This window comes from Nomascus leucogenys, chromosome 15 (genome assembly GCF_006542625.1).
Source record: "Nomascus leucogenys isolate Asia chromosome 15, Asia_NLE_v1, whole genome shotgun sequence".
In the NCBI taxonomy this organism is placed as follows: domain Eukaryota; kingdom Metazoa; phylum Chordata; class Mammalia; order Primates; family Hylobatidae; genus Nomascus; species Nomascus leucogenys.
Genome location: NC_044395.1, coordinates 72,280,022 through 72,304,893, shown reverse-complemented (window position 1 = coordinate 72,304,893; position 24,872 = coordinate 72,280,022). Strand labels below are relative to the sequence as shown.

The following is a 24,872-nucleotide window of genomic DNA, read 5'->3' as shown; positions in this document are numbered from 1 at the left end:
TCCCTGTGAGGTCCATGCTGTTATCCCTATTTTGTAAATTAGAAACCTGGAGGAAATTAGATTAAATAACTCCCTCCTTACCCAGGACCACTCAAGATTAGAACCAGCCTGACTGGTTTTAAAATGAATGCCTTAATCACTATGTCGTGTTGTTTTTCCACCTTTACCTTCGGGGTTTAAAATCATTGATGGCATAAAGGTTAATTTCAAGGGTTAACTCGGGCCAGCATTGCTTTGGAAAATGACCACAGTACCATTTCAGTGCTCAGTGATTCAGCCGCATCTCTCAGGAGTGCTGGGGCCTAAATCAGATGATACTACACAATGTCCTCACTGGACATGGCAGGAGACTTCAGAACTGAAGGGGTAACAGTCGAGGGCTGAGCCAGAGTCCACAGAGTCAGGAAGGAGACAGATGGGGGATTACTAAATGAGAGGAGCCAGAACAGAGAGGAAGTCAGAAATCTGGGCCCGGGGAGCAGAGACAAAGAGGAGGAAGAGAAAGCAAGGAAGGGTCCCTGGCAATTGCCTAGAATGGGCATCATCACTATTTGAGACTTTAAAAAATATGTATCCATGGTTAAAGGGCTGGAGACTTCGCTAAAATTACCAGTGAAGGCAGTCCAGACAGGTTAATGTGTACAGGTTAATGTGTGTTATTGAAGCACATGATAGACTGGGTATGTGGTTCTCCCCAAAGGCCTTGGACCCAGAGGTCTGAGTAATCTCAGCTGACTGTTAGTATCATGGCTGTTCTCAGCTAGCCATAAGGAAATTAATTAAAATCATTAGACACCACAGTTTCAGGTAAAGCAACCTCGTCTTTGCCCACATAGTTAGAGAGATGTGAGGAGAAAGGGGTCTGGGGACCAGCATTTTTGCTTTGCTGAAAAGGTCTCAGAAAACCACCAGATACAACGTCTCACAGAAAAGCTGCAAGCAGATTCTTTTATTTCCCATCCCTGGAGGCAGAGAAAATTAAACACCTTAAATTGGATTTTAGTTTCTAGTTGCTTCTAAATGTTATGGTTGGCTCAAGCCAGCTGGAGTTCAGAATAACCTGAGAGCTTGGGATAATATGTCTCTGTGTGTGTGTGTGTGTGTGTGTGTGTGTGTGTGTGTGTGTGTTTTGTGTGGATTGGGGCTGTGAGCTTTGCCACTGTTTTGTATCATTTTGTCATGAATTGGAATCCCTTTAGCATTGTCCTTCAGCTGCTGTGGTGGGGTAACACCTAGAGAAGGCTGACAGTGTATGGTGGTGTAAGTGTTTATCTATGTGGTCTTCTGAGACCAAGAATTTCAAAAGACACCAAACAGATTTCAAGCTTGCAGGCCTTTGTGCTTCCAAAGGGAATTTTCCCAATGACCCACAGCCTTAGCTAAGTCATTGTCCATCTGTTCCCTTAGAATTGTTTTGGATTTTAATAATTTGAATGATTATTAGAAGTCAAGACTTAGTCTTTCCTAGTTCTTATAAATGAGTTATTAAGTGTCCAACAAAGATGGCATTGATATTTCAAACTCAGATGATGGGAGGTTTGAGGGTGCCATTGGCTAAAGGAGACTTCGAGATAGTTTGAGGGGGAAAATGTGGCCAGTTTGGCATTAGAAATAAGAGTGGAAATAACCAAAAAGCTTGCATTATTCATCTGTCTATTCATTCATACAGTGAACATATATTATATTCCGTAATATGTAGTTGGTGTTAAGATAGAGAGAAATATAATACCTGGATTCAACAGAAAGCCAAAACTATAAAACTAAGGTAAAAAGAAAGAAAAAACTTTGAGGTAAGACAATGGGATCGGGTGGCCTCTATGTGACCATTTCTGAAAAGAGAAGAGATTATAGAATTGGACATGGGCATAGGAGATGGAGGCAGGGACAGGGTGATCCCACAGCCACGGAGAAGAATCAGCCAGAAAGATAGGAGCTGTATTGGTGGAAAATCACAGATGTTAGGGGAAGGCAGCATTTCAGAACTCAGACAGGCAGGCAAACATGAATACTAATGATAATAGCTACCATTTGTTGAACATTTATTTTGTATTTAGTGCATTTATTCAATAAATATTTATAAAGCACCTACCATTCTAGATGCTGTGCCAAGCACTGGATATGCAGTGATGAATGAGATAACTTAGGTTTGCCCTCATAGAACTCATATTCTAGTGAGTTTTATGCTGTATGTCATTTACCCCTCCCAAGAATCACAGGAAACCAGAATTACTGTTACCATTTTACAGATGAGACCACTGAGGCTCAGAGAAGTTAAGGAACTTGCCCTGGTCCCAAGAGAAAAAGTGGAGAAGCCTGGATTTAAACACAGTTCTGTCTAAAGCCTATGAATGAACAGCCTGTGCTCTGAGAAAGCAAATGGAGAAAAGGCATTAGATACAGCCATAAGAAGGCTTTGGAGGGAATAGTTGGAGTCGAGGGGAAGTGATAGAAGACAGATTTCAAAGGGCTAAGGAGGGAGTGGGTGGAGATTGATGGAAGGTGGAGAGTTTAGAGATTGTATTTGACCAGAAAGGGAGGCAGAGGGACTCCTTGAAGACTGGGAATCTAGTGCCTGCTTGTAGGCAGAGGGCAAGTGCCTGAGCCTTGAGAAAGTACAGACTTGACCTTGAGGGAGTAGTTGAAATTTTGTTGCCTTCTAGGTGGTCAGCTGTAGATAGACCTTCTCCTGGGACCTGTAGGGCTTGAAATTCCCAAGGCCTTTGAGGTCGGAGCAACCTGAGGCCTCTGAGGCCAAAGCTTCTGGGATTTGATGGTGTTCCCTAGCTGGTGATCTCCATATATAAGGACATTTCGGTACCCCAAGCAGCCAGTCTAGAACCGATTGGTCTGCCCCACACCCACCGGCTCCAGGAAGGCATCTGAAAACATGGAGCAGGAAGCTCCGTGGCCATTGCGTGTTATCTCCTAGCACACCAGCCAGCCGTGGAGTGACTTTTTGCAATTACAAACCAGCAGCTGAGTAGATGCAGTTTAAAAGTATGTTGTAAAAGTTTTATGGTTAGTGAAGATAAGTGCAAAATTAATCCCTACAGAACAAAGCAATTTAAAAAGTACATAATGAAGCGATTAGCTAGAAATGGTGGGGAGCAGAAGGAGAGTGCCCATGAACAATTTTACTCAGGAATGGTCTTCACACTTAGGTTTTTTCAATTGCATTCAATGAGGGAGCTGTATAAAAGAGAGATTAATAACATGCACAAACGAGGTAACAATTGATAAAGGATTTGGGGAGTCAACCCGAAGGAAATTTTTACCTTCTTAAAAAGTTGGGATGAAGGGGAAACATAGCCATAAAGGCTTTGATTGAGACAATTGGTGAACTTTGATTATAGACTGGGGATTTGATAATAGTCATGTATTAATGTTTAATTTCCTGAATTTTGGAAAAAAGCAAAAACAAAAGCCAAAGAAACCTGGAAGTTCACAATGTATGTTAAAGCTCCCCAGAGTCATTTTCTGTCTTCCTTTTGTTTCCATTTTTGTTCTTTGTTCTTCTTTAGCTGAGTCTGCATGCTGGTTTGTATCAGACCCTGGAAGGTAGCTTCTTGGCCACCATTACATTGTTATTCTAGTTTTCCTGAAAGAGACCACCAAGCAAGGCCAGAATCAGTTCCTTAGAAGAACTGCCACAAAATGAGCAAGAGTTCCTTCTCCTCCTGCTCTGACACTGCCGTGGTTTTCCTTGGACAAGACCTGATATTCATAAATCTGAAGTTGCAGAAGGAGGGGTCAGGGGCATCTCCAAATACAAGTGTTCTTGGCTTTGTAAAGCAATGCAAGGGGCAGGGTACCCGTGAGCACGTTTTTTTCTAGTGCTGTGGGTGCTGGTATCCAGAAATTACCCTTGCACACAAGTTTTTCTATAAAGTCTGGTATCCAGAAATTACCCCTGCACACAAGTTTTTCTATAAAACAAAGCCTACCTGTATACAAAGTCAGTCCTGAAAGTAAAGAGTTAACCCCTGGTGTAAATGGCCCAGGAACACCATTTACTCCTTTAGGTCCTGTCTCTCTCTCTCTCTGTCTGTCTAGTTTGGGAAAGTTCACGAGGCAGGGCTCTGGTCTCTATCCTGGCTTGGAGCACTGAATGGTGGGGTGCTCTATTTTATTCCTCAGGCCTGCCTCAAATGCTGTACATCGGTAGGTGAGGGTCTTGATGACATGCTTAATTTTCACTGCACTAGGATTGTAGTAATATAGAGAAATCATGGACTAGGGGAGGGAAAAGATTAGTAAGACCGTGATTTTAAGACAGATACTTATTTGGGATTTCAGTGTTTCTAAAATCAGGTTGGACCTTATACATTTGGCATATTTAAATAAATAATACATATGTAAATAAATTTTAATTTACTGTCCAAACTAGAAGCTTTTGAGAGTGAAAGGGGGTGCTACTAATAACAGTGGAACACTAGGTATAAACCAGTATTGTCCCCGGCAAACCAGAACATATGGTCATTCTACTGAGAATTTTTTGTGCATGTTTAATCACCTCCTTAAATGCCCCATTTCCAGTATAGTCATATAGGGAGTTACAGCCTCAGCATACGGATTTGAGGAAGGGGGAGACAATTCAGTCCACAGGAAGTGCTGTAACAGAAAAAACACAGTGTAAGTATCCGAAAGTCAGGGATTTTTTATATTTTGTTCTGTGATAAGATTCCCATCTCCTACAACAAAGACTGGCACATATTTAGTGCTCAGTAAATAATTGCTGAACTGCATTCAAGCAGAGGAGGGACATGCTCTGATGTATAATTTTAAAAAGTGGATTGGAGGGCAATATGGATTGAAGGGCAGCATGACAACACAGAAAGACCGGGGAAGAGGCTCTGGATGGAGATGCCCACACAAAAATAATAGGGACTTGGACCAGGATGTTGGCTGTGCAGTTGGAGAGAAGTGATTAAATTCAAGCTATATTTAGGAGGTAGAACTGTCTGCTTTTGCTGATGTATTGGATGTGGAGAGGGAGGAAGAAGACATTGCTACAGATGAATTACAGGTTACAGGCTTCGGCTATTAGATGGATGAGGGGCAGACTAAGGGACAGATGGGGAGGCAGGGAAGAAAATCATGAACTTCGTTTTGGACATGGTAAGCTTGAGATGCCTGAGACACATGAGAGTGAAGGTGAGACGTAGGCACTTGGGTATATAAATCTTGAACTCAGAGGAATGTAGTGTGTTTTCTCCTGCCCTGAAAAGCTGTGGTATAGCAATAATGAATCTTATAATCGATGGAATATGATAGTGATAATAATTATAGCTAATACTTAGGGGGCTCTAAACTTCTTCCAGGTGATGAAATAAACTGTTTCTGTGTATTACGTCATTTAATTCACACAACTATCTTTGGAATGTATCACTTTTATCTCCATTTCATAGACAAGGAAACTGAGTGTTGGAAGGTGAAGTGAATTGCCTAAAGTCACCAGTTCAGCAAATGGGAAATGTAGGACTTGACACCAAGACTGTTTGGCCCCAGAGGCTATGCTCTGAACCATAATGACTTCCTGTCTTCCAAAAGGCAGGCTCTTGGATCCATATCTTACCGTGCTTCTAAATTATCCCGTGACCCTGAACCTTAGTTTGCTCACCTGGGAAATGATGGAAGGTCCTGGTTAGGTTCCCTTCAGTTCTACTTTATTGCAGTATGCTGATCTCTTTTGTAAATCTGTATTAAATGAGAGTTTGCTATCGGTGACTTTCAGAGACGACACCAGTGATGATGCCCATGCTGATGATTCATTCTGATGTCTACGAAAAGGGCAAATCCTTTAAAAGAAGACATAGCATACCAGCGTTTATAATCTGAGTTTCATTTGATTAAGAGGGGAAGCTCTTTAGAACAAATATCATTTCTGAGTGAGAGAATGTTCAGCATCTCAGCCTCATTTGTATCATTTGATAAAAGGGCCCCACTGAGCCAAGTGTGAGGATGATGCTTCAGCCAGACACATAGACACCAGACATTCCTCTGATGTCTGCTCCCAGGCTTGGCCACGTTGCCTCCCACCAACCCCATCTCAATGACACATCCATTACCTGTCATCAGTTGGCTCCATGGTGCTGGGAATGACAGAGTGTATCTACCCTGGATTTCAGAAAGGACCCTCCTGGCTTATCATGGCAACACCCTTTGGACACTGGTTTAAAGAGTCCTTCTTTGGGCCAGTGTCATCCTTTTGGGGGCATCTGGTATGGACGGCCAATTTGAATCTGACTGGGACATGCTAATGAGCCATTCATATGTGTGGGATTTGTTTCTGATTCGATTAAGCTTCAGAGAGAGGAAAGAAACAGCCACTGATTAGAGACATAAAAAAAGAAATATTTTAAATGAGTAAATGTTTCATCTTCATATAGCAAAGTATAAATTAAACATGGTCCAGGAGATGCGCTTTGAATAGCAGCTGGATAGCACAAGCACGTCCACAAGGAGATGGTGCCTCACAGCAATTGAAAGGGACTTAACGCCCACAAAAGGGCTCTGAACATGCTGAGTAGATAGATGAGCCCAGTCAGCTGATAAAAATGACTCTCAGATTAGGGATGGGAAGGTTTTTATTTGGAATTTACAAAATTGCTCCCCAATCCCTATGACATTTAAGCTCATTGTCATTCTCTGGCAGCACCAGTGACAGTAATGGGGGCTAGAGATCTTATTTCAAAATAAAGAAGTGATTACAGTAGATAGCACAGGTGTCAATGGGACCCTGATTTGGAACTTGCTAATACTTCTGTCTCTGAGTTTGGGGCTTCTATAGGGTTTTGGTTCCATAGATATGCCTGGACTTGAACTAGCTTACCTTCCCAGCCTTGTGCATTGGGAAGCTGTGAGGGTCAGCTCCTTCTAGATTTTGTGTCCCCTGACAAGGGTTGGAAGAGTGTGGCTGCAGCCCTGGCCTCACCAGCTAGCTCCCTCTTGCATAAGTGGAGTTGCCACAGGGCTTCTGTCTGTGGCTTTCCAAGGAACCTGGAACTGTATGTCATCTTCAAGCCTTTCCTCTACCACCCTGGCTAGCTTCACCCTTGGTTTTCTGCCCTCTGCTCTGGTTCTGAGTTTGAACCAAACTCTCATGGCAGCCCAATGTACAGGAGTCCTAATGCCCTGCCTGCCCCTTGCAGCTCCCTCTCTCACCCCTTGGGGCTAGATCTGCTCCCTGCATCCTCAGCCTCTAGTGGAGTCTTGCTTTGAATGGACTCATCAGCTGGAATTGGGAAGTGGTCACCTTCCAGACACTCCATCTCCTTATGCCTGGAGCTTTCTCCTATGAGCCCCACACAATAGATTGAACCTCTGGCAACTGGTGCCTGCAGGGACCATGCCTCTTTGGTCACCTTGCCTCTTTACATACTGGCAGCATCACAGACTGAAACAGCAGCTCTCAGAACTGCTGGAAATAGAGGTTACCCAGGAAATGTCCTATTTTGCTTACACAGTCCCCTGAAGGCTGGCTGGGAGGTTCTCCTGGGCAGCTTTTCTCCAAGTAGTGACTTGGGGACTCTGATTGCTTCTCTTGTGGGTTCAGCATCTTTGAACTTCAAGTTCACCCTGGCTTAAACATCCAGCAGATGGTGGGTTGGGGAGTAGAAGTGCACCTAAGGAGACACACTGGACAGTCACCCACCTTGCCCAGGAAGTGGCAGAGGCCATGTCCTCTCTCATGTCATCGGTTTGCACCCTCCTGACTGCAAGGGGTGCAGGGAAATGTGGAGGAGCACCCAGGTGTCAGTGAGCAATAGGGGTCTCTGCCACACCTTTGGAGACCACCCTACTCCTGGCTCAGTTTCCCAACCCCTGTATGTCAGAGCCTGATGTCTTCCTTTTTCCAACTTGTCTTGAGTCCCATCTGGCCTGAGTTTGAACAATAGTAATCAGGCCTGTTGGCTGATAGGAGATTTGAGGTGACCACGAATAAGCCCTTCTTGGTCAGAACCATTAAAGATATCTTCTAGTCTCAATGACCACACGTTTGCAAAGCAGTCCTCCTGGAATGTCCTTCCCTGAACTCCTGTGGCCCAATCATTATAGGCAAAGCATTGGGGTCCAAGGAAAAGCCAGGCCCTCTGTATGGGATGGGCCAGTTTGCTGAAAATGACACATTACTGTTGCCCCTCTAACTTGACACTGGGTTTCCTGTGGGTAAGCAGCTGTTTCAGCAAATCCCAGATTCCTGCAAAACAGTCTTTTAAGTTTTTCTTCATGGAAAGCTTCCAGACATTCCAGCCTAGCTTGTCTCTCCTTGGAATTCTGCCCAATGAATCCTGCTGCCTCTGATAGTTATGAGGGACCTCTTTCAAACAGAGGAACTGCTTCAAGTGTTTGCTGGGGCTAACCCAAATGTTCAGACCCTCTCGGGGACACCTTCCAAGAAAAAGCATCATTTTTTTTTTTTTTTTCCAAGTAGCAATTCCACACAGAGGACTCTTCGGAAGTGTTTATTGCAAGAAGAGCGCTTGGGAAACCATATCCTCAGGGAGTGTTTTTCTGCAGGCTCTGATGAAAGGAATAAGCATTGTCAGATATTTTAAATGTTCCCTTACACTTTAAAATAACTAAATATGTACCCCAGGAAACGTGGGAGAGCACCAAGTAAAGTGCACTGAGGATAACGCAGAACTAAAGCCCAGCTCTGGTTCCTTCATTCGTGCAATTTATATTTTTTGAGCACCTCTCATGTGCCAGCCCTGTTTAGGCACCAGAAATGTCTTGAGGAGGACAAAGTTAACATGAGCCTTCTCTCAGAGTTTGGTATTGTGGGCGCATAAACAACAAAAAACCTCTGTCTCACTAGTAATCAGGGGAGGTCACAAATTAAAACTGCAGTGAGGGAGAATTTCATGCCCATCAGATTGGCAAAAATTTTAAAGTTGGACAATGTCAAATGTTGGCAAGGATAGGAAGCAATATGAGCCTCATCCATGCTGGTGGGAGTATAATGTGATCCACATTATTTGGAACAGTGTCACTTTTCCTAGGAAAGTTGAACGTGTGTATATAACCTATGCTCCAGAAATTTCACTGTGAGATAAATACATGGAGGCCTGCCCACTCTCGTGTGCCAGGAGACACATACAAGCGTGTTCCGAGGAGCACCATCCGTAATACTGGAAACAAGACTGTCGACCAACAAAAGAGAGCATAAATAAATTACTGCATATTTAAACAATGGAACACTATGATAATGAAAATAAATGAAGCAAGAAGCAAGTTGCAGGATGTGTACAATCTGGTTCCATTTGTATAGCATTCACAAACAGGCAAAACTAAACAATGTGCAGTGTAGGTTTATGGCAAGGAAATTATTAACAAAATTCAGGATAATAGGTTACCTCTCGGGTTAAGGAAAAGCACTCAGAGGTTTCTAAGCTACTGCCAAAGCATTGCTTCTTAAGCAGGGTGGCAGGTCAACAACTGGTGGCAGGTCAACAGTTGTTCCTTGTACTATGTGTCTTTAAGCTGCACACACACACAGAGTTATCACACATACTGTGCAAGAGGACTTACAGGTGATACAGGAATGCATAGCCAAGGCATGAGCCAAAACTAGGGCAGCCAGGGAAGGTAGGTGGGAATTAGCAAGGGAAATAAGTGTATACATGGTGGGGTCATGGGAATTTCCAGTAAAGAGAATGGCAGAAAGAGGGGACAGAAACCCAAGAATGTGATCCACCTATGTCCATGGCATAAGTGGATGTAACTAGATGGCATGAGAGATGAGGCTTCAGGAAATAGACAGGGCCAGTTCTCAGAGATCTTGCAAACCATGGTAAGGAATGTGCTCTTATCTGGAGACTAAAGGTTGCCAGCGTGGGAGTGAGATATTTTGGAGGGAGGTTATCTCCACACTGACATTGTCTTCATCCTGGCTGCTCTGTTGCATGCCCTGACCCCTGACTTGCTGATGGTCTCTGGCTTTTGTGTTGACCTTGTCCAGATTCGACCTCTCTTCCTTTTTTTTTTTTTTTTTCGTTTTCTGAGGCAAAGTCTTCCTCTTGTCGCCCAGGCTGGAGTGCAATGGTGCGATCTTGGCTCACTGCAACCTCCGCCTCCTGGGTTCAAGTGATTCTCCTGCCTGAGCCTACCGAGTAGCTGGGATTACAGGCACCCACCACCACGCCCAGCTAATTTTGGCATTTTTAGTAGAGATACGGTTTCACCATGTTGGCCAGGCTGGTCTCGAACTCCTGACCTCAGGTGATCCACCTGCCTCTGCCTCCCAAAGTGCTGGGATTACAGGCGTGAGCCACCATGCCTGGCCCTCTCTTCTCTTTCTTATTCCCATGCAGAGCCAGGATAGAGTGAGGTGAGTGAAATGCCCAGGGTACAAAATTGGAGGATGCCTGGAGCGTCAGTGTCCTGCCCAGCCCTATTGTTTGCCTACATATCTGACCGTTCGGCCACTCTGTGAGTGACTTTCTGGTCTTCTGCCAGCTCTCCCCAGGCCTCAGCCTCAGCCTGCATCCACCTCATCTTCCTCCCCATGGCCTGCTGGTTTTGGCTTTTCCCTCTTGTCTCTGCTTTTGCAGCCAAGTTAGGTGAGACAGTTACACGTAAAAAGATAATTAACCACTTGAGCCAAGAAATAAGGACCACATGAGTCGTACATGTCGAGTTCCAAGAGTTTGGAGGAGCTGGGCCAGGCCGGCTTTGGATGGATGTGAAGAGCAGGAAGGAGGCTTTCTGGGCTAAGAGAACCGTGGGAACAGTTTGCCAAGAGCAAAGAGCTCGTTAAAAGTCATAAGAAGATGAAAGCTGGAGAGTATCTGGGATCTGATCTTGTGGATGTGGCTATGAAGTACAAGGTTGAAGTGCCACCAACCATGGTCTCTTACCCATGGTAACTGTAATGAATAAATTGTGGCATGCTTCTCCACTGAGACTGGAGAGAGCCTCAGAATTCTTCCCAACACAGTGCTTCAGAAGGATATTATCAAGCAAATGGTTTTCACACAGGAGTGTAAACTCATTTGCCATCCCTGTCATAGACTATGGAGCAGTCATGACTCTCAGAGTAGAAAAGATGATCAAACTACATCCCGTTGCTTTGTCTAGTATGTGTCCCTATTTTAACCCAATTTACAACTCTTAGTTGTGTCTCAAGTACTGGGCATCATTTGAGGCACTGGCTAGAAAATGCAAAATCACAGAATACAAAAAGTAGAGGGGATCTAAGACAACATTGAGTCCAGCTCCCCCATTTGGCAGCTGGGAAAAATTGAGGCTTGGGAGCAGGAGGCTTGTTTGTGTGAGTGGCCAATACAAGATGTAACCCTGACCTTGTACCAGTGGGTCCTCAGCCTGGGAAAAGAAAGTGATCTGAGCCTCCCTGAGAACCCACTACATGCCCGCCTTTGCTTGTGGGAGCTTGTCATATACAGCATCTCTTTTAAACCTGGGGAATCATTATCCCCAAGAAAAAGCTGACATCCAAAGACAGGTCCAAGTCAAAGACTAATATATGACACAGCCAGGACTTAAACCCTTTCCACCAGCCCCTAAGACTTCCATGCTTTCTTGTAGTTCTGGGTGGGTGTTTCAATCTTCTTCAGAAGCGATAACAGGACTAGGGTTTTCTGGGAAGGGCCGGTGGTGAGTGTGATTTTGCTCTGCCCCAGGTAACTTTACAATCCGCTTTAGGTTCTTGGCCACATGTGGGAGGTGGTCCCAGCAGCTCCTCTGTAGGCATATCTGAGCATTTCGTGAGGTTGGAAGCTTTCTCTCCAGTGAGTTCATGGTTCCACAAGAGGAAGCTGCCTGCTATCGCCTATGCTCATTTGATGACTTCCTAGGTTTTACGACATTAATTTAAGCTCTGCAGCCCAAGTAACTCTCTTTGGTTGCAGCAGTATGCACTTAAATGTCAGAGCTTTGCTGAAAAACCACTTGAGTTTGAAGAAAGTCATTGTGTTCAGTAAAATCTAGCCACATTTTATGTTTATGGCCTTTATTAGGGCATCCCGCTGAGCTAGTTAAAACCATGCCTCTATAGTCAGTGAAAGCCCAGGACTCTCAGATTACTGGATTCACTCATTCAAATAATAGTTATTGAATATAGACTAAGTGGCAGGTGCTGATGTATACAGTGGTAAACACACAGACACGATCCCGTTTCCATGGCACTTATAGTCCAGTGAAGGGAGACACACATTTAAAGAATAAATACAGAAGTAAAAGTATTTTGAGTAAGTGTTATGAAGAAAAAGGCAGGGCACTAAAGGTATTCAGAGGGGATCTAATTTACACTGGGCAAATCAAAAGAGGTCGTATTTGAGCTGGATCATAAGTTGGGGAGAAATTATTCAGGACGTGCGATAGCAGGTGCAAAGGCACAGAGACAGGAAAGAACTTAGTGTAGTCGAGAAACGTGTTGCTCAGTGCCCATCAGAAGCCTCAGGACCCAGCCTTGTGCTGATGTGCCGTCGGGTGTGTCCAGTGCCTGCAGGACTTCACCATCGTATGTGGAAATTAGGTTCTACAACTTGGTGGTTGCTTCCTGTGCCCTGTTCCCTGTGACCACATCTGCCTTCTCTGTTTCCAACCCTTGGTGTCCATTTCTCAGGCACCCCTTTGGTACCCAGCTACCTGCCTTCTCTCCCTAGGCATCTCTACCCACCAGAGCTCATAATGCCATGCCATCCCTGTACCCACACCTCATCCCCTGTCCAGCTGCCCTGCTTCCCCAGCCCAGACCTTCCTGTGTACATCCTCCCTCTGGTTTGGGGCTTGCTCTATCGTGCCAGTTGCGAATTGGACATTTAATGTGCCAGGTCCAGCTCTCTTTCTCTCTCTTCCTTATCCCCTGCCCCTCCCAATCCTCCATAGAAGCTCCATGATATCATTCTCCATGAGTTCCAAATGCTGGACTCCATGAGTTCCTTTCCTATCCTTTGTCTACCATCCCAGAGGGCCCCTGAGATGCGCTGTGGGTATGACTTTTGAAATTCTCTCTTGGGTCAAGCCATTGGTCAGCGGAGCCACTTATCTCCCAGGAGTCGGCCAGCACAGGCTTTCTCTTGTTTGCTTCAGTGCCATTGGGCAGGGTCCAGAAGTGGCAGGGTAAACATGCTGAGTCCACATCTTCTGGCTGCAAAGCCCAGATGCTGCCAAGAACCGAATGCCGTGGCCAAGGCCAAAGCTGTTACCCTCTCCATAGATGAGTGCCCTTTCATAGAAAGGAGGGGACTGGAGATGTTGACCAGTGCTCCCTGTCTCTGAGAAGGGAGCCTTGTGCACCCCTCTGCTGGGCTGGGCATTTGGGAAGAACTCTGTCTTCCGTGGCCTGTTTGCTCCCCAAAGGTGGGTGTACAGTTCATATAGCAGCAACGTAATAATTATCATGAAATAATAATAGGCACTCACACAGACTGAGGGCCTCCAGTATCCTGAGCACTTCAGCAGGGGCTTCCTGAGCCCACAGCCCGGTGTGGTACCCATTGTCAGGGGTGTTTGTTAGACAAGAGGTTACGTAGCCCAACACCACTCCACAAGCACTCGGTGAGGCCAGAGCTGGCCCAGATGGCCTGTCCCCATGTCCAGGGTGTCTTTGCTTCCTTGACCGCCATCCACGTAGTGCTCACACTGAGGTAGGCTCAATGTTAAACACTTATCCACACTGCATCCCTTCACCCACAGGGCAGAAATGAGGCTTGGGAGGGAAGTAACCTGCCAAAGGTGACACAGCAGCAGGTAGCAGAGGACAAATGTGAATCCAGTTCCCACAGACTCCAAAGCTGTGCTTTCAAGTGCGATATGCTACTCCCACCTGGCCCAGATGCCCTACCTCCCCTGGAAACCCAGGATCTCTTAGCACCTTTTAGCACATGTCTAAGGGACAATTTGGTGACAAGCTTGAGAACATTTTGCAAGAGGGAAGGAGGTGATTAAACAGGCAATTGCAATGGTGTTAGATCAGGGAACAAGGCAGGACCACACAGCACACCAGGTAAACCTAGCAGAAGGGGGCGCAGCAAAGTGACAGTGAACTGAGACTTGGAGGATGAGTGAGGGAGGCAGGCAGGCTTGGGCACATCATCGCATGTGCAGAAGTCTGAGGAAAGGGAAAAAAAACCCACGTGAGAGGAAGTAAAAAAAATAGTGTGGCTACAGCATAGAGGCTGCAGCATAGAGTGTATTGGGGAGCACAAGGTCAGGGCTGGAGGGGTGGTGGGGAGCAAACCCAGATCAGGGGCTGTGCCAGGGGCATGGTGCAGGAGAGGGAGTGGTCCAGCTTACACCTTCAATCACTCCAGCTGCTGAGTGGAGAAGAGCTTGGAGAAGGAATACAGGAAGAAGGAGGTCAGGTGTTTGGAGTCTGTGGCAAAGTCCAAATGAGAGATGATGTTGGTGGCCTGGACAAGGGAGGTGGCTGCAGGGGTGGGAAGAGGGGAGTGAATTCAGGTGCTAGACAGTCATGCCGCTCCTTGTACTGTGTCTAAAGGCACGATGAGAGGGGCTGCACCACCATTCTGATTAGAATGACGGCAGATGTGCCCACTCTAAGGTGAAACCGACTCTTTAAGAAGCAGGTCCTGTAATAAAACAGTTTTGTTATGACTCATGCTCTGTGTTGTATTGTTGAAATATGTCAAGCAATAGCCTCTGTTCCAGTGGCAAAAAGAATCATTACCCTGACTCTTTGTGTTGTCAATAACTTCTTCATGGATTCACAAGTTTTCATAGAGAACCTGAGCAAAGTGAATTGGAAATCAGCACCGTCCCCAGAATGTACAGGTCTTGGGAATGGAGGCGCACAGCCTGGGGCCTTCACCGCCACCCTCTCATGATCCTCAGAACCATTCCTGGATGTGGGAATTCCTTTCAAAGCTTGATCATCATGGGGGAAGTGTTGGCTCTTCGTTGAGCTTCTTTGGGACCAGACAGATCCTTTTGTCTTAAATATCAGCTGTGTGTTTCTTGAGCAAGGGACCTTCCGTTTTTATTACTATTTTTTATTTTTTTATTTTTTGAGACAGGGTCTCACTCTGTTGCCTAGGCTGGAGTGCAGTGTGACACGATCAGGGCTCACTGCAGCTTCCACCTCCTGGGCTCAAGCGATCCTCTTGCCTCAACCCTCCAAGTTCCTGGAACTACAGGCACGTGCCACCATGCCCGGCTAACTTTTTTTGAAATTTTCAGCAGAGATGAGGTCTCACCATGTTACCCAAGTTGGTCTCAAACTCCTGAGCTCAAGTGATCCACCCACCTCAGCCTCCCAAAGTGTTGGGATTACATGCATGAGCCACTGCGCCTGGCAAGGGACATACTTTAGTTTCCACTTTCTCACTTGGAATTGGGCATAATAACTGCCTCACAGGGTGATTCTAAAGATTGTGCTGTTCAGCTTGATAGTAATAGCTAAGAATGACCACGTGCTTATTATGCACCAGGCATTTTTTAAGCACATTGCATGTAATTGCTTTAATTTTCTCAGTGACCTTCTGAGATAGGTACTCATGATCCCCATGGAGAGGAGGAAACAGAAGCACAATGAGATCAAGTGGCTTGCCCAAGGTCACATAGCAGGCATGGAGCAGAGCCAGGATGTGAACCTGAGTAGTCTCATGGCCAGCCCTGCTCATAACCTACCCACCATGTTTTGCTGCCTTCCTGAATGTACAGTCCAGTGCCTGGCACATAGGAGATGCTCAATGAGGATGTTAGTTTCCTTTCTATTGGTCCTAAGTTATACACTCAAGGCAAAACAAGCTTAAGTGAGTAATAAATCAGTAAGCCACCTTCCAACTCCAACAGCCTAGAGGCTATAGGGGCCAACTGGTGTGACATGGATGGGTGAAAGGGAAAGCATTCCCTTCCTAACTAACACAGGGAAAATAAGCTAAATCCAAATCTGGCTTTATCCCAGACTTATTGTTGTTGATGGGTACATGTTATATATCTGAACTTCATCTACCAAGTTCATGGTGATGTTGACAGTATCTGGCAAGTAATATCTGCTGTCCACCAGGAGATCTCGATTACTTTCCCTCAGAAGCCACGTTCATCAGCTCTAACCAGGTATTTCAGATTCACCTGAAATTCAGTAAATGTCAGCCATTTATACATTGATTGATTGAATGATGAAGCATCAATCATTTATTTATTTATTCAGTAAGTACTTACAAAGTACTTCTATGTACTTGGCCTTTTGTTAGGTGAGTAAGTGAGATATAGGTTTTGCCCTCCAGGAATATACCGTCAGTGAGTAAGGCTGACCTATAAGCAGGTAAGTTGTGATATCAAGGTCTGTGGGGGCCAGAGGAGGGAGAAATTGCCTCTACTCTGAAAATCGAGCAAAGACTCCACAATGTTGGGGCCATATAATCAAGGTCTTTTTTAAAAAAAAAATTTTTTAATGTTTTAGAGACAGGATCTCACTATGTTGCCCAGGCTTGTCTCAAACTCCTGGGCTCAAGCGATTCTCCCACCTTAGCCTCCCAAAGTGCTGAGATTACAGGTGTGAGCCACTGTGCCCAGCCTGATCAAGGTCTTGAGAGGTGAATTTTTTTCAGCTGAAGAAGGAGTTGGGGGCAGGGGGGCATTCTAAAATTACCAGCAGAATGGACCAAAGCCTAGAAGCACAAAAGAGTGCATGTTCAGGAACATTGAAAGGTCAGGGTGGCTGGAAAGATTGTAGCAAGAGCTTTGAGACGCTGCCCATTAACACTTAGAACGCAAAGGTTTATCTTTCAAAATCTGATTGCATTCGGATCAATCTCCTATTCACCAAGGTTGCTAAGAAGTTTAATATCATTTCTTTCTTTGCAGTGCTCTCCCTCAGATTCAGTCAGAACCCAGATCCTGGGTAAGATGCAGTAGAAGAAGGGTTTCTGGTGACACCCTTCTCTGTGGTGATCACTAATTCTTGTCCAGGCCCATGTGGTCCATTTGAAGAGGATGTCTCTGCTGAGAGTCTTGCTGGTTCTCTATGTCAAGCACTACTGCAGACTATCATCAAGGGTTTTGTTAACTTCTCCCCCAAGTGCAAGGAGAATTCAGATCTTTGGAACAAAATGTCTGGTCTCTTTTTTTGGTGGGGTAGGGCTCACAGGTGGAGGGAAAAAAGTGCATTCATTTTTTTTGTTGGTAAATCCACAGCAATAAGAACCAATATATGAATTAATGACTCCATAGCCATCCTGCTGCTATAGGAGTAGAAATCAGGTATGGCCTACTCCCTCACAGAGAGTGATGTGGGGAGTCAAGGTGAAGGGGCTGAATTTCTTCCTGCTCGTGTCAAGTGGCTGCCTGAGGCCTGATGTAGAAAGGCAGAGCCAGGCAGGCTCTGACAAGTGGCTCCATGTCTTCTGCAGGTATGGCAGTGTGGCGGGAGTGTGGAGGTCCTGCCCTGCTCACGGATTGCCCACATTGAGCGAGCCCACAAGCCCTACACAGAGGACCTCACCGCCCATGTCCGCAGGAACGCTCTCAGGGTGGCTGAAGTCTGGATGGATGAATTTAAAAGCCACGTCTACATGGCATGGAACATACCCCAGGAGGTAGGGATCTCCAGTAGGGATGAGTTTCTCGGGGATTGGTGGAAAAGAAACAAAGCAAGATATGGGACTGAACCCTTCTTCCTATGAGTCAGCCAGAGTCCTGTTTGCCATGCAAGAATGGACTCTCAACCCCAAAACATATTATTTGCTGAAGAAAAGGGGCCGTGAGGCTCTAAGCCATTTCTTATCCTGCTACCCTAATCCCTGGTCAGCATGCTTGATGAGGACTTCTCTCTGGATCTTAGTGTCCTAATTTTAAATGAGAAAGTTGGACAGGTAGCTCAAGTTTCCTTCATGCTCCCAGGTCCTCAGCTTCTCTGACATTAGATGTTTCATGGTCCTGGATTACAAATATACCAGTAACTACAAAAGTTTACAAAAAGCATCTTAATCTTCCTATAGATTAGGTTCAAACTTCTCCATTGAAACTTTGACCAGAGTTATAAAGATCCATATGCCTTTCGGATTTCTTGAGCCACATGGATGGGAACGGGGGCACACCTACAGGGACCCTCACTGGGAGATGGGAGTTATTCTGGGCAGTTTTTAGACAGTGTTTAACCTTCACAGAGCCTCATCATTGCCTGCCACTGTCCTCTATCCCTCTAGTGACCTGTACTTAAGAAATGCCAGAGAAAAAGCAATGTTTCTCTGGTAGTTTTGTTTAGCCCTGCCATGTGTCAAGGTGAAACATGTGGAAATGACCTTGGACTACTGAGTTGAGAGAACCCAGCTCTACTACTGAGTTGAGAGATGCCAGCCACATGATTCCAACCCACTTGCCAGCCTGTCTGCCTGGAGTTCATTGCTAGTGTTGCATTCTGTGTGAGACAGAGCTATCAGAGCTATTGACTACGTGACCTCATTCTTTCCTCCCAAGGCCATGGCAATCCCCTTTGGAGTCCTTTAGGAAGCCTCTAATGGGGAAATGATTGATCTTCGCTCAAAGTGATCATGTGAAAGCCCTGTTACCTAAACTCTACACCAAGCTAACGTTGCTCTGGTTAAATGATTGAGAAAGTTGACTGGTTCATGGGTGGGAGCTTTTAGCCCATCTCCCAGCCACACCACCACCATAGGAGAGGAGAACTTGAGTTGGGTTGCATACTCCCACAATCAGTGAGGTTTCAGCAGTTGGGAGCAAGAATGAGGAGTGGAGACATATCAGCCAGAGTGCAGCCAGCTCTAATGTACCAGCCTGGGATTGCATTCCTGACAGTAAGAGTGTTTCTGGGGAACTGCAGTACCTTCTGGACTCATCATCAGGATTGAATCACTGTATTCTGCATGGGGCGCCAAGCCCTGTGGTAGGTGTCCTGTGACGGCAAAATATTAAGAACACTTGGAAACTCCCCAGGAGCTCACCAGTGAGGCATAGCAGGTCCCCAGGCTCTGCTTAGGAGTGGTGAGTGAGCATACTCTTACTGCCTTCTCTCTGTACCCCAGAGCTGCAAACCTTCTAGCCCTCTACCCCTAGCAGCTGACAGGTGTTGAAATGCCCAGCAACCCAATGAATGGTAGAGAACTGAGTGAGTGAAAATAACTGAAAAATGATGAAATTCAGTGTCTGTCTGCGACTCCTCAAGGCGGTAGTTCAAATCAAATGGGTAAGGGGAAGTGAACACAAGACAGGTGAGAGGTGGAATTGCCCAGGATAAAGCCTTAGGTGGAGAAGGAAAGAATCAGTGTGTTTCCTAAAATAATTCTCTTTCCTCTCCTGTTCCCTGTGTCCAAATGTCCTCTCCTTCCTCTTATCAAACTTGTACAGAGTCAATATTTCTTCAGCTCCCAATCCTTCTCCCAAGCTATATCCTGATACTTCATCAAGACTGCTTTGTCAAGGTCAACATAGGCCTCCCAACTGCCTAATTTAATGGACATTTTAAGATCTTTAACCTATAGGATTTCACCTTTTCCTTGAACCTCTGTAGTTCCTTGGGTCCATGATTCCACACCCTGGAATCTCATCTCTCTCCAATTATTCCTAACTCTTCAAGGGCTCCTCTTACCTTCACTGGGTGCTTACATGCTCCGTGGGGGATCCATCCTTGGCAGACTGCTCTCATTATTCCCCATCTCCCTGGGTAATATCATCTACTCTTGCATTGGACTCCCACCCATATGCTGCCTCCGAATTAATATCTCTACCCCTGACTTCTGCCTTCACTTTCAGACTCACATCTCCAACTGCCAGCTGGACATCTCCTCTTGGCCCTTCCCACAGGCACTCAGACTGAATCTGACCAGCTAAACCCACCTTCTTCCTCCAGATCTGCTCCTGTTCTCATTCTGTCTCAGTGCATGGTGCCACCATCTTCCAGACACATGAGTTTGAAAATGACATCATCCTTCAATCTTCCTCTCTCTCAATGCCCTGTCCCAGTCAATCACAAGCCCTCCTTCCCACCCCGACCTCCTCTCATGTCTGCATTCAGGCCCTGTTTTTTTCTCTGCCACAAGCTTCAGCTGGTTTTCCTGGCTCAAATCTTTATCTCCTTCAAATCTATCCTCTACAATACCCGAAGTTATCTTTAAAACACTCACAACAACCATGCCATTGCCCTGCTTAAAATCTTTAAATGAGGCCAGGCGCAGTGGCTCATGCCTATAATGCCAGCAATTTGGGAGGCTGAGGCAGGTGGATCACTTGGGGTCAGGAGTTCAAGAACAGCCTGGCCAACATGGTGAAACCCCATCTCTACTAAAAATACAAAAATTAGCCAGGCTTGGTGGCATGTGACTGTAATCCCAGCTACTCAGGAGGCTGAGGCAAGAGAATCATTTTAACCTGGGAGGCAGAGTTTCCAGTGAGCCGAGATCATGCCACTGCACTCACTCCAGCCTGGGCGACAGAGCAAGACTCTGTCTCAAAGAAAAAAAAAAAATTTAAATGACTCCTGTTATGTACAAAATTAAGCACAAAGCCCAGTGTTTGGCATGGCATCAAAGGTTCCCATGCTTTCTCCTCTGCCTGTATTTTAACCCCACTGCCCACCACTCCCTGTTTTGAAGTCTGCATACACTGAGTGGACTATGGGAACTGCCCATTACACACCGTCCATGCCATGCTGTTTCTCACGACTCGGTGCTTGCTCATCCTGCTTTGAATTCCCTACCCTCTACCTCTTTCTGTATGACCACCCCTACTAAATCTTCCCCATCCTTTGAGACTCAGCTCCAGGGGTCCCTCCTCTAGAAAGCCAGCTCCAACTGGGGAAAGAGCTCCCCCTCCTAAATATCTCTCTGTCATTGCATGACCAGCCTGTGAAAGAGTGTTCTGTTATGTAAAAGTCTCCCTCTCATTAGAACAGTGGCTTTCAAATCTGGCTGAACTTCACAATCGGTTGGGTTCCACCCCCACAGATTACCACTTATTTGGTTTGGAAGGGGCCCCTGGGATCTGTTTTTTGGGAAAGTTCTTCAGAACCACTGAGAAGCACCACAATACGCCATGGGCCCTCTGAGGACAGACTGCTTTATTCATTTTTGTGTGATTATATCTAGCACAAGGCAGGGCGCATGGTAAGAGCTTGGTGATGCCTTGCTAATGCTTATTAATGAGTGAGTTTGCTGGCAGTGTGAGTAATCCCTCTCTGCCTTGGTTAGTGACTCCTAAAAGCAGATCTTCAGACCAACTGCATCAGAATCGCTTGGAAAACTTTTAAAAAGATACTCATCTGGGTCTCATCCTCAGAGAGGATTTTGAGTGGTGGGTGCCAATCTATAAAAAGCCCTCCAGATGACAGTTTAGGATGGCCGGGTTTGGGTAACACCCATTTAGCTAGTCCTTCTCATTTTTCCAAACTCACAAGTGTTGCTTACTCCAGGAAGCCATCTTTGACTGTTAACCTCCTCCTTTGCCCCCAGTCCTGGCCTCCACACAATGTAAGAAGAATGAGGCCCCTCTTCTATTCTCTCTTTCACTTTCTCTTCCTTTCCATGCCTCACACTTATTCACAAAGAGTATGTTTACTTGTCTGAAACTCCCAGACTCTCCTTTCAGGCCAAGAGTGTGACGTATTCCTATTTGTATACACAGTGTTTAGGATAGTGTCTGACACATGATAAGCAGGTGCTTGGTAAAGGTCCGTTGGAAAAGAAGGAGGATGCATGGATGCTATATGCTTCATACAGTTTCCCTAGGAGGTTTACCAGCTGCCCCTGAGATAGCTATGCCCCAATCCCTTTTCCTCAGCTGCAAGCACATCTGTTCCCAATTTACTTAACCTTTCGTCTACAGCATCCCAGCTGCAAATATGGAGCTGGAGTCCTTCAACCCTGCCCAGGTGGCTGCCTTGAGAATTAAATAAGTTAATACATGTAAAGACTTTGATCAGTGCTTGGCACACAGCGCTAGATAAGTGTTAACTCTTTTTGGTGATGTGATTGTTTATGCCCTGTACTTTCCTTCCACAGTTTAAAAATGCTCATGCTGGGCAGACATCCTCTGCTTGTTGCCTTCTAAGCTGGGGCCTCCTCGGAGTTGTGTGCTGAGCAGAACTGGCCCTCTCACCTGCTCCCTTAGCAGGTCCAGTCCCCAGCTTTTGAAAGGCTGAAGAGCCTCCACCTCTTGCATCCTGCTACTTTAATTGAAAATCAGTTTGTTTATCAATAAACAGAAAGTCAGTCTGCAGCAAAACATCAATATTTTCTTAAGCAGGGTTCAGGAACTCTAGACTGCTTCTCTTGCCCAAAGACAGGCTGAGTGCCAGGGATGGCTTGTCATTTGCTTCAGTGATAGCCCTGCTTTAAGTCTGGCTACAAGGAATTTTGTGACTATGTGGCTGCAATACTGGGCACTTTTTATGTGGCTAAGTTAATATATTTGTTTCCTAGGGCTATGGTAACAAATTGCCATGGACTTGGTGGCTTCAAACAACAGAAATTTATTCTCTCCCAGTTCTGGAAGCCAGAAGTCTAACATCCAGGTGCCAGCAGAGCTGTGCTCCCTCCAGCATCTAGAGGGGAGAGTCCTTCCTTGCCTCGGCCAGCTTCTGGTGGCCCTGAGGGGTCCCTGGTTGTGGATGTATCACCTTAGTCTCAGCCTCTGTCTTCACACGGCCTTCTCCTCTTTGTCTCTATGTGTGTCCAGACCACTCTTTTTTCCTCTTATAAAGACATCAGTCATTTTAGTCATATATAGTCACGTACAGTCATAATTTAGGCAAGCCCTAAATGCAGGATGATTCACTTTGAGATCCTGAATTAATTATATCTGCAAAGACCCTCGTCCCAAATAAAGTCCCATTCAGAGGTTCTGGTTAGACATGAATTTTAGAGGAGGCCACATTTCAACTCGCTACACCAAGTATTGGGCAAAAGAGGAAGATGCATTTATTGTTTTCTAATAGGGGCCAAGGTGACCTTCTCAGAGAAGATTTACTTTCTTCTCAATGTATGCCTCCTGCTTTGAAGATAGGTTTGATGAAATTTACAGTAAACACACAGTGCAGATATGCTGAACTATTAAAACGGAAAAGCAAAAGTCAATTAATACACAGGAAGGGGAAGGAGACTTGATATTCAGAAAGATAAGCTGAACAAAGGGCTAGTTCTTGAGCTTCCTAGCAGGAGATGGCCACCTGGTGGATTGTATCTCTCTCATCTTTTACTCGATCGTATGGAGGGAGGCAAACTTTGCCCTGTTCCTAAGTGCAGAAAGAAACTTTTCCTATGGGAACCCAGAAGTTTAGGAAAACACAGAGACCTTTGTGAGACAGGTTCTTCTAGTGGCTCCCTATAAAACAGACACAGTGCTAAATTTAGTCACATAAAGGCAATTATAACATGAAGGGAGAAGGAATGAATGGGTCCTGGGACACAGTTTTCTGATGTAAGGATAAAGTACCGTGGAGTGTAAAGGGTTAATACTTAATGAATGCTTTGGGATCAGAATGGAAGGTAGATTACATCTATTGCCAGTTCCTGTGTTCACCACTTCATAAATATTTTCTCCACCCAGCAATGTAGTTCATGCTCAGTGCTAGGCCTGGAGGCACAGAGGTAAGTCTGATGGAAGTTTCTTGACCTTAAGGAGCCAGAGTCCAACAGAGAAATGTTCACATAACAGTTGCAGAGAAGGCTCTGGGCAGGAGTGTGCAGCAGACAAGTCACAGATGAGGTCATTAAGAAGTACTAGGAAGCTGAAATAGCTCCTCATCATTCTAGAACTTTAACCTTAAGGCTGTAGCAGGTTCAAATTTTTATATTGCCTGAACTCTTGTGGGCAAAAAGGAATCTGTCTCTTTTATACCTAAATTGTGTTTTTACTCAAGCCCATGTTGTCTGATGTCAAAAATTTGCCCTGTTCATGTCCAGATAAATGCAGCCATTTTTGTGATCTTTCTCAGATATTTTAGACAAAATCTGCCCAACCTCAGTAACTCGATCCCTGGAGTTGATGTTTGAACCAGGGATTCAAACAGACAGCATATGGACCACAGTGTCGGTGAGAGAGAGCTCCACTTCTTCATCTGCCCTCCACTCTGGGCTGGCATCTTATGGGACGCCACATGCCCCATCTGCTTGCTGGCCTTCATCCCTGCCATGGTGTCATCCTCTGAGATGCGCTGGGTCTTCATCAGATCCCCAGAGGATGGACCCCTCGGCAGCTTCTGCTTTTGCATCAGCTTTTTCTCAGCCAATTCTGTGCCCCATTCAACAGCTGGTATGCAGGCCGAGGAATTCTTAGTGCTGCCCAACTCTGCTCTACAAGCAGTATGAGGAGGGGGGCTTCTCTAGCCTTCTCACTCCTGGACACATTCATGTCTCACTTCTGCTCCCTGGCTGCTGCGCCATGGTGGCTCAGAGGCTACCTCTCTGATGCTCCTGAGAAAGAAGGGAAACAAGTACTCTAGACACCAAGACTCCCAGGCTTAAAGAGAGAGTCTGCTTCTCCTGCAAGGACTTGGTCCGAGGAGGCAGAAGGATGGGATCTTCCAAACACGTAGAGTAACATTAAAAGCAGAAACTCTAGACCCATGTTAATTGGGTTCAATTCTCAGCTCCACCATTTATTAGTTGTGGAGCCTTGGGCAAGTTACCAAGGAGGTTACTGAACCTTTCTTTGTCTCAACTCATCATCTGTAAAGGAGGATTATGTAGTGCTACTTTATAAGTATGAATGGGACAAAACACATACGTATAAATAAAAGTAAATAAATATATATTGCATGTATCATCCAGAATACAGCCTAGCACTTTGGAAATGTTTAAGCCTTAGATGTTATGATTCTTAGGAATAGTATTATTAATACTATAGAATTAGCATCATTTCATCTCAGTGCTTTTTCCTTCCCCTCTCTCTCTCTCACCTTAAATCTCAGAATCTCTTATCTTGCCTCTTGC

At 45.5% G+C, this 24,872-nt stretch overlaps 1 protein-coding gene across 2 annotated transcripts in view; it reads left to right on the top strand.

Annotated features, from left to right (window-relative positions):
• The window catches only part of GALNT18 (polypeptide N-acetylgalactosaminyltransferase 18), a 351,487-nt gene that overhangs the window by 264,152 nt on the left and 62,463 nt on the right, over positions 1-24,872 (top strand). Inside the window, exon 7 of one of the 2 annotated variants that reach the window (XM_012502920.2) lies at positions 17,340-17,525. The exons of the other annotated variant lie outside the window; for it this stretch is intronic. Coding sequence (XP_012358374.2) covers positions 17,340-17,525 — 186 coding nt within the window. The remainder of the gene's footprint in view (positions 1-17,339; positions 17,526-24,872) is intronic. 2 annotated transcript variants of the gene reach the window in all.